The following is a 10,271-nucleotide window of genomic DNA, read 5'->3' as shown; positions in this document are numbered from 1 at the left end:
GTATATTCACAGAAAAGCCTTTGAGATAGGATATTGACTTTATAAGAGCAAATGTAAAATAAATCAGGATGTTATCATCTGCATGCTTTCTCTTCTTAGCAACAAAGTTTTCTTTTTTTCTCCAGCTCCCTGTACGGGCAGCACTTTCTTTTGCCATAGCAACATGTGCATCAATAATTCTTTAGTCTGTAATGGGATTCAAAACTGTGCATACCCTTGGGATGAAAATCATTGTAAAGGTGAGTCTGCTGGTGAAGGATAGCCCTTAGAGGTGTGGCCATAGCCTTTCACTAAGAAGAAAATCTCTTTTTCTACAACTGTACTTGGCATAACTGCTTTGGCAGAATGAAGACATGTAAAATCAATGTTCTCCTTAATGAATCACAGACCCCTGGCATGTGGTAAAACTGAATATTATTCTCAATAAAAGCAATTTTTATAGACTATATTTTTTACCTAAAAGTTGTCCATAAGTTAATCATGGTCATTTATATTGTAAAGATACCTTATTGTCATAATAATGTAGATTGTAACCTACAGTATTCTTATTTTTTAAAATTAAATGGAAATACTATTTAGTAAAATTCAACTGATAGATTCAGTCTTACAGTGTAAAACAGACTCCTTATAAGGACTGCATTTTTTATTCCATGAATTTCCTATGCTGTATTTCAGTATATATTCCCTGAAAGAGAAATATGCCTTGGGGTAATGCTGGTTATCACTGTTTCAGTACTACAGTTTATCTCCCCTCTATTCTCCCAAGAGTTCAATAAGTAACTATGGAAAGTTAATGTATGATATTGCTATCGTAAATACTTGAGAGGAAGTATCTTCAGGTAACCATTCAAAAACAGTGGACCATGGTTGTAAACATATCTGAGTGGGTCAGTGGAATCATTTTTGTTCTCCTTGCTTATGGCCATCAGTAGGAATACTCTGGGTTAACTCAAATCTGCCATAGAGCAGAAAGCTAAACTTGATAAAACAACAGTATTTTGTTTTGACATTTTCTATGTTCATGTATTACTCTGATTTGCAAACTGTATGTGCTTACGTGTTATTGTTGTTTAGTTGTGTCTGACTCTTTGTGACCCCGTGGACTGTAGCCCACCAGGCTCCTCTGCCCATGGGATTCTCCAGGCAAGAATACTGGAGTGGGTTGCCATCTCCTTCTCCAGGGGATCTTCCTGACCCAGGGATCAAACCTGCGTCTCCTGCACTGGCAGGCGGATTGTGTGCCACTGAGCCTGCAGGGAAGCCCATGTACTCACATACCTTCTGAGTAAAGAACCAAGTCCTTTCCTTTTTTTGTAGTCTGTCTGGCTGCCTTATGATTGGTTAGTTTAACCAGAAGTCATACTAGTTTTATTTTGTTTAAAAACCTAATCTTAAATTGCATTTTCTGTGTTGTATTTGACCCAGGTGTTCTGCTTTACCTAAAAATATTTTGCCAATTTGTGACAGGAATCATGAATGAATTTTCAAAGTCTCAATGTTTTTCTTTCTCTTTCTGCAGAAAAGAAAAAAGCAGGACTGTTTGAACAAATCACTAAAACTCACGGAACAATTATTGGCATTACGTCGGGGATTGTCTTGGTCCTTCTCATTATTTCTATTTTAGTACAAGTGAAACAGCCTCGAAAAAAGGTCATGGCATGCAAAACTGCTTTTAATAAAACTGGGTTTCAAGAAGTATTTGATCCTCCTCATTATGAACTGTTTTCACTGAGAGACAAAGAGATGTCCGCCGACCTGGCCGACCTGTCGGAGGAACTGGACAGCTACCAGAAGACGCGGCGCTCCTCGACGGCCTCACGGTGCATCCACGACCATCACTGCGGGTCACAGGCACCCAGCGTCAAACAAAGCAGGACCAACCTCAGTTCCATGGAACTTCCTTTCCGAAACGATTTTGCACAACCACAGCCAATGAAAACGTTTAATAGCACCTTCAAAAAGAGTAGCTACACTTTCAAGCAGGCACATGAGTGCCCTGAACAGGCCCTAGAAGACAGAGTAATGGAGGAGATTCCCTGTGAAATCTATGTCAGGGGGCGAGAAGATTCTGCACAAGCATCCATATCCATCGATTTTTAATCTTCTACTGAAGGTGACGTTAATTATTAAGTATGTACGTATGCAGCCTACAGAGCATCCATGTTGTTTTCAACAGCCAACCCTTTTCTCCTGTCAGAACTAGAAAGACCTTCATTTCGCAGTAATGTAATGGTGAAGTTTTTATTATCTCAGGCAGTCTATATGTTAACCCAACCAAGAAACTTAGTCCATGCAGTAAAAAACAAAAAATAAGCATCTCTTGCTCAGTGTCCTGCAACAAAGCTCCAGTTACATAGTAGCATCTGGAGAGGGGAGCGGTGGTGCTGCGCCAGGCTCAGCAACCTGCTGGTGTTAGCAGCAGGAAGACGGTTCCTGATTGATATAGCTCTGTCAAAATTTTGATCCCACAATGAGTTTAAACATAAGATTTTTCTTCACATTCCTTTTACTTTTTCTTTTCTCTAAATTTAATTTGTTTTAGAAGCCAGTAATGTTGCCGTTTTAGTTTCTTATATAAATGGTTAATGTTTCACATGTATTTCAGTATAGGCATTTGTTCTAGAATTTGTCAAAATATAACTAGTTACTGTTGTAAGTGCCAGTTAAGACACAGAATTATGTTTCATCCATCTGTTTCTTGAGTAATTTCCGTACTGCTGCCTTTTAATTACTAGATCCTTAACCTTTATTTTCTGTGATATGGTTTAGCACCTTTAAGTCATATTTTGTTTTGGTTATATTATACTAGAAAGTTTCATAATCCTGGGATATATGCACCATTGCCAGTTACGACTAAAAACTTAATTAAAATTTTTTGAAATTTCCCAGGTTTTATCATATTCAGTGATAGCCCATTTTTTCCTGTGAGTGAAAGTCATTTAATTCATTTTGGGGGCGGCCTATCATATTTATTTCCAGTGTTAACTCATTACTAGATCTGTGTTTCCTATTTTTATAAAAAGGTTATTTCACTCCCTTTGTATTGGTTTGTCCTATAGCATATGGTAACCAAGGTTGTATGAGAGTTAAAGGAAAATGCCTAAGAAACTGTTTAAGCCTTTAGATTGCTTCTTACTTGGGACAATACATTTTTCTAGTTCTTACCAAGAATAACAGTTTCCACTTTTTTTTAAACTGCACTTTTGACCTTATTTTTCTTATGGTATATAAACAATAATTTATAAACATGATATACAAAAATCATTGTGTTTTTTTAGACTTTTGATATTATTTGATACTGTACAAACTTTATTAAATCAAGGTTAAAGACCTCCACGACAGATTTCTTTTCAGTGTTCACAGTAGCGGCTTTGTATACAAATATGCTGTGATGGAACTGCACACTATAATTTATTGTAAAAATCTTGGTAATGTGTACATAAGCTTTTGTTTCCTCTTGTTATTGCACTTAGTTTATGATAAATTTTTCACTGGTATCTGTGGATCTAAATCACTACACAAATCTGATAATTAAAATATACATTGTTACAAGATTCTTCAATCATATTATTTATAGCACTGAGATTTAGGATCTTAAGATATATGTGGAAAGGAATCCATTTATTGAATTATGACTAATACAGGCATGACATTTAAAAGATAAATTTTCATGTTTGATATTTTTTGTAGTTAAATTTTCCATGAAATGAGAAATTAAAGTTTCACTGGATTTCAATGACTTGTTAAAAATATCACATCTTTACATTTTCTCAGATTAATGAAAACTGTGACCTTAAATGTGATATATATATATATAAAATACTCCTTCAAAATGCTTATTATATCACATTTTTTAATAAGTATATACTATCCAGAAGATAGGAAAACTTACACATAGTATTGTCTTAAGTTTTTTTAAAACTCAGTATAATTTCCAATTTTAAAAATACAACTTGGGAAGGTAAAAAGACTTAATGAATGTAGTATTCAGTGAACTAATGAACCAGAGCCAGATTAGATAGCTAAATTCTTTCAGTAGTTAAGTTGAATAGGCATTTTAGTAGATAACATGCCAGACAATATTTAGTAAATCCTTAATATAATAATAACTGTGATCTCATTCTTAGTGAAAGGGAAATTATCATATTTCCTATGTAAAACTATATTCATTAAGAAAACAAATACATCTTGAACATCTATAGTAGTAAATAATACAGTATGCTTAAGTAGCACTTGTATTTTTATTTTTGAAATTTGTGTCCTACTCTCTTAAAAGGGCATGAAGGGGCCTACAAAATACAAAGCCGTCAAGGAAGACATTTAACATTAAAACAGCACAGTGGTTTCAGACCACTAAGAAAGTAAAGCTGGGACAAAAAAATTGTTTCTAAATTTTCCTGCTTCTAAAGCAATTTTTGTTTTTCATAGTAGAAAATTCAAACTTACCTGCAAGAGGCTAGTTTTCTCTTAAACTAAAGAAAGGAGGGTCTTAATATTGAATGACATTTCCTTGTAATTTAAAGAAAATGAAAAATACACAGAGAGGCCTTAATGGTAAATACTAACCCAGTGAAGGTACATCTCAGTGTGGCCTAGGGACACTGGTTTCTCATCAGTTTACCTGCAGGGACAGAAGTAAAGAACCAGAGCATCAGTAACCACACCAGCCTGAGACTGCCATATGTTAGTCTTTGAGCTGTGGGTGGTATCAGATCGCATTTATTTCTTAGTCAAACATTTGGCAGTATACAATATGAAGAGAATGGAACTAATAAATTTTAGGCATTATTACCAGAATAATGCTCATTGCTGTATATATAATCTTTCATCTTTGACATCAGTGAAAAAACTGCAGATTGTTTACTAATGTGAAAGCCATAAATTTTAGTAATTTAAGAAAAAATTTAGCCGTCTTGTGGAAGTTATTACACCCTTCACAGAGAATATGGTGCCCAGTGTTAAACACAGAACAAAAAAGGTGAATCTGGAAGAGTGTGTGCAGCTCAGGAGCACATCTGTTAGGCTGTTGATCCCAGATTTACCGCTGGGTGTCAACCCCCAAGTGCCCTCAGATTGCAGGAACCTTACTAATCCCAGCATCTAAAGTATGGAGGAATAAAGTGCCATGTACCTTTTGTGAGGGGAAACGTTTGACAAAAAGCAAAGGATTTGTCCACGTTTCCAATCACAAAAGAGATCAGAAACACTTCTTTGACTTGGACTTGTTAACAGCTTGTGTCAGTGTCTCTGTCACGTTTCATGTGATTATTAGGCATTAAAACAACCTCCTAAATGCCTGAACATTTTTATAGCGGTGCTGTTGTCTGGTGAGGATGCTTCCTTGTTTCAGGAGTGTGTCAGCTGATGAACAGGATAGGAAAAGCCTAGTTGTGATCATAGGAATAATTCTCAATCCAAGGAGAGTATGCTTTCTTGAAAATGGTGTTCATGATCAGAAGGAATCTTGAGATTTGGGTTTTTTTAAGATTCAAGAAAGATTATCTGCCCCAGTGTTATTGATGAGAATACTGAAGCCCAGAGAAAAGAAGGTAGTTCCCCATGTCTCAGAGCTCAATCAGCACCCTTCCCTTGCTCTCTGCTGTCTCCCTGCTTTTGCTTGCTGTACGTTTTAAAAGCCGCTCCAAACAGCAGCCCAGGTGTTTCTTGTAAGCTTGTCAGTTATTCTGGTTTAAAATGTAATTTATTCTACATTTTTTTCCAAAGCATTATATTTTACTTTTTTTTCCTGTAATACTTTGTTATTCTTCAATTTTGTTGCCATGATTCCTTGGCACCTGCAAATTCTGGAAAACAATTACTCTTAATTCTTAATAAACAATGTTTGTTAACTATTTATAGCCTTGACACTAGACAGAAAGAGCTTTCACTGGTTTGCTTTTGTGATCTTTTCTGAATCTAAAGGAAACAGTGTATAATCTAGAAATTAAAACACGTGTGTGTGTGCTCTTTGTTGAGTTTGGAGAATGATTTGAGCTGTGAGCTAAATAATAATATGACAGGTTGATCTTGGATATCTTTTTTTAGCTTTCTGCAAAACCAGTTGTCCATGTTTTATATACCTCTACTAATAACAAACTCAAAATTCTGAATGTGCTTTTTTTAAAGCAGCTTTTCCTTATATTTCTGTGATTGACTTAATGACTACAAAAGCCCCAGAAACTAATGACTGAAGTGCATGTTTAGTATATGCTGTCTTGAGTATATTCTTCTGAGGCAATGATTTTTCTTTAAGAGGTGAACTTCCAGACCGTATAAGACTTCTTATATGGATTAATATAGTATTAACTTATTACTGGATTTGATACTTCACAGTAAAGAATTTGGTCCTTAAACTGGAAATAAAACTCGTTCTTTGATTCCTTACTTGCCTCAATTTCCAAAATCTCTAAAAGTGGCAAAGAATCCTAATTTCCTTCCCAGGAAAAGTTGGCATTTCCTATCCAGTCACGTCCAGACTAATCATAGTTATGATAGAAAATAAAATCATTACGTTTTCAAGTGAATCTTCAAGGGAAGAACTAAAACAGACACACTGAGTCTTAGCTTGCCTGCAGGATCCAGGCTGCCGCCTCCAGTCACTGCAGTGACCGTGAGGCCTTTCGTAGTGCAGTGGGCTGTCAGAACACGCTGTCTGTTGAGGTGCAGGATGTGTCGGTCGTGGCCACAGCTTAGTGAGGATGGGGGTGTGGGTCTCATGAAAGGTGCACCCTCAGGAGAAAGCAAAGGAAGGCAAAACCTCTTGAGTTGTGCAGTCACACAGATCAAGGAGCCAAAGAAGAAGAAAAGAAGGGTAGTTATCACTGCAAATAGTCACAGAGCAATCTTAGTGTTATTTAGGATCAGGAAACTGCTCTTATCTAAAAGTTGTCTCACCCTCCAAGCTTTGTCATACTCTGTAACATCTGGTGCCTGCAGATCACTGAGCTGGTACATTCCTTCTTGAAATATTTGGAGTATCTGCTGTTTGCTAGAAGGAATTTCCATCAAAAATCTAGGTATTGAACCATGCTTTTCAAATCTTGTTCAATACTTCCATTGATGACTTCATCTAGGATTTGTATTAAGCTTTGTATTAAGCCGTGTTTTGGAGAAGCATTCACAGATTTTGAACCCAAAAATAGTTTTGTCAGTCTGTTACCTGTAATGGCTCAAAAGACAATTTAGCTCCAAATATGTGCACAAGTACTTGCTGCAACTAACTCAAATATATGGCCTCAGCCTTTCACATTCATTGTCTGAAAGCAACCTTGCATTCTCAATCAGTTTTTAATATTAAAAAGAAACCTTGTGATAGGAGAAAAAAACCTTCTAAGGTGGCTCCCATCGATCCTTGCTTCCCAGTATTCAAAATCCTGTATCATCCCCTATCCTTGAACGGGAGCTGGAGCTAGTGACCTGCTTCTAATGAATAGAATATGGCAAAAGTGACATGTCTCTTCCGAGATTAGGTGACAGAAAGACTTCGTCTTCTGTCTTGCTTGCCCGCTATTTCTGTCATGCTTTCCTGCTCTGATGGAAGCCAGTCGCCATGTTCTGAGATGCTCTGTGGAGAGGTCCATGTGACAGGAAACCGGGGTTTCCTGGCAATAGCAGAGTCCCCCAGTCTAACCACATGCAAAGAACTGAATCCTGCCAGCAACATGATGGGTCAGGAAGGGGATCCTCCCCTCACTAGAGCCTTGAGATGACCACAGACAACACTTTGATTATAGCATGTGTGGGACCTTGATCCACACCCAAATTACTCAGAAACCCGAGATAAATAAGTCTTGTATTAAGCTGCCTAACTTAGAGGTAATGTGTTATGCAGCCATAGATAATATGAAGCTGGAAAAGAATGGCAGTTCCCAGTTTTCACTCCTGGGGTAAAAGTATTGATGAAATCTAACATGTTTTATGGTTGTGGAAGAACTATCAGTGCGGTGGGCACATCTTAAACCTGGCATCATGGACTGAGGAGAGCTGGTCTTCCTCTTGCATGAGTACAAGTCAGCCATTTTAGCCTCCCAACCACCAGTAAAAACACTTAGATCCATTCCCTCTCAAGTATGGCACAAGATACTGCAATTTGATTCTGCATTTGAAATGTAAATAAAATTACATTTAACCCTAACTCTTGAATAGTGTCCCTTTTAAATCACTCATCAAGTCTCCTTTGAGTAAGGTGAATCTATCTTAAAATGAATAAAGGATAAAATTCTATTCAACGTCTATATAGTAGTCCCATAATTTAATCAAAGTCTTTCATATTTCCAATCATATTCACACTCAGTTTCCTAGACTGCAGAGTTAGTATCATTAGCCCTCTTGCAAATGTGATCCTTGGGAAAACTGACTAAGAAAAACAGTGGAGCCCCACCTTTGGAAAAAAGTTTGAGGGGACTGCACTAAGAAATAACAAATCTTTCATGTCCAGAGCCACCCTACACCTAAATTGAGAAATATAACCAAAACATTTCTATACAGAGATTTTTCTGTTGTGTTGAAAAATAAACTGATTTCCTGGAAGAGAATACTCTCTCTTTTTTTTTTTTTGCACTCTGGTCAAAATGATGGAAAGACCAGACCAACTCCACAAAGTTTTTTCTTTCTGAAATTGTTTTCACATCTGGCTGACAGCCAGCCACAGCTACCTGCTACAAAGATAAAATTGTACCTTTTATTGTATCTGTGTATAAATATTTCCTTTGAGTTGGAAGCTGCTATTGCTGATTTTGTTTTGCCCAGTGGATAGAATTATGTCCTAAATCCTTTTCTAATATGAATGCGTCAGACCTTAGCCTCCAGAAATAGGGTAGTACCTGTTGCTTTGGAAGCTTGACGTTTTACCCTAATCTGTGTAAGAGAGGCACCAAATGACTCTAGTCTTCCCATCTGCCATTCTAAATTGCTAGATGGCAGACAGTGACTGCTGCTTAAAGTTTTATGGCTTTTTCTGCAGGATTGGGAAAAGGGCCTGCCTTTCTTCTAGGAGCCTGTGGTTTAAAGTAAGCTACCACACACACACTGTCCAAAAACTCCCCTCTCCTGCTATAGCTCCCTCCTTTCATGAGGATACAGGGTTTAGTTTCATCTTCCCATTACCCACACTCACAGATTTTTTGAGGAAATACTACAACACCAAACCAGGTTCTCTGAAGAAACTCCCCAAGTTTGTCCATGAAAATGAGGGAACTTCTCTGATTGGTACAGATCAGTGCTAGGCTGAGAGGTGTACAGAGCGACTGCCTTTATCAAAAGCCATGTCTTAAAGGATATGCCAGGGAATGCTTCTGTTTAATATTTTACAAATATATAAATATATATTTTAATATTTACATATATTTATATATGTGTAAATATATATATAGTTTGTCATGCAACATGTATCATGTGTCAGCCATGTCACGCAACATGTGGGGTCCTAGTTCCCCGACCAGTTGAACCCACACCTCCTACATTGGAAGCACAGAGTCCCAACCACTGGACCACCAGTAACATCACAGTACTTCTGTTTCAGGCTGACACTTTCACCTCTCCACCCTAGAAAAACAGCTCGTTTCTCTCCCTCTCATCAGATAGGCAAAGAAAACGATTGCATACTTTTTAATTACAGGTGTACATAAACCTACAATTCTAGAGTATTGATTTGTTGGACCGTAATCTACACACTGAACTGCATTTGGCAGCATGCCAGATGTGTAAAGTTGGAATTTAATGACAACGTTTCAGTAGCAGCCCCAGAATTTTGTACAATACTGCTGTCGAATACTAATATAACAGTAGAAAGAAAACAAGTAGAGAAAAAAGCTTCTTTCTCAAGTTACCTTTTTTTCTCTTTCTTGGATATGGAGCAACTGAAAGCAATTAACTATTTCATGGAAACTTCATCTCATAAAGAAACTCCAGTCAAAAGCAAACTGTGGTCATTGTTGCTATGTTCATGGAACTTTATCAATCAACCAAAGGTAAGTTCATTTTTGACATGTTAAAACATTAATTATACTGCCTACTCATGAAGTTCTTTCCTGAAGAAGTTATCAAGCAATTTTACCTTCTGAAAATATAGATGTCAGAAGTATTGTGAATGACATCACCATGTGATCACATTTCTGGTTCTCATGATGTTCAAAATGGAGTTCCATTTCCTTTTAACTAGAAAGAAGAGTGATAAAATCTAATTTTGAAAAAATGACCTTTCTTATTCTGAAGAATGGGATTTCTCAAACTCAATACATTTTGGGCCACATGATCCTTCATGATAGGGGAAC

At 37.0% G+C, this 10,271-nt stretch overlaps 1 protein-coding gene across 6 annotated transcripts in view; it reads left to right on the top strand.

Annotated features, from left to right (window-relative positions):
- NETO2 (neuropilin and tolloid like 2) overlaps window positions 1-6,106 on the top strand; it is a 70,792-nt gene extending 64,686 nt beyond the window's left edge. For all 6 annotated transcript variants that reach the window (XM_055552733.1, XM_055552732.1, XM_055552735.1 and 3 more), the window contains exons 8-9: window positions 126-239; window positions 1,520-6,106. In XM_055552733.1, coding sequence (XP_055408708.1) covers window positions 126-239; window positions 1,520-2,100 — 695 coding nt within the window. In that variant the 3' untranslated portion in view covers window positions 2,101-6,106. The remainder of the gene's footprint in view (window positions 1-125; window positions 240-1,519) is intronic.
- The last annotated feature ends 4,165 nt before the right edge of the window (window positions 6,107-10,271 follow it).

The sequence above is a fragment of the Bubalus kerabau genome, chromosome 17, assembly GCF_029407905.1.
Source record: "Bubalus kerabau isolate K-KA32 ecotype Philippines breed swamp buffalo chromosome 17, PCC_UOA_SB_1v2, whole genome shotgun sequence".
In the NCBI taxonomy this organism is placed as follows: domain Eukaryota; kingdom Metazoa; phylum Chordata; class Mammalia; order Artiodactyla; family Bovidae; genus Bubalus; species Bubalus kerabau.
This window is presented reverse-complemented; position numbering and strand designations above follow the sequence as displayed.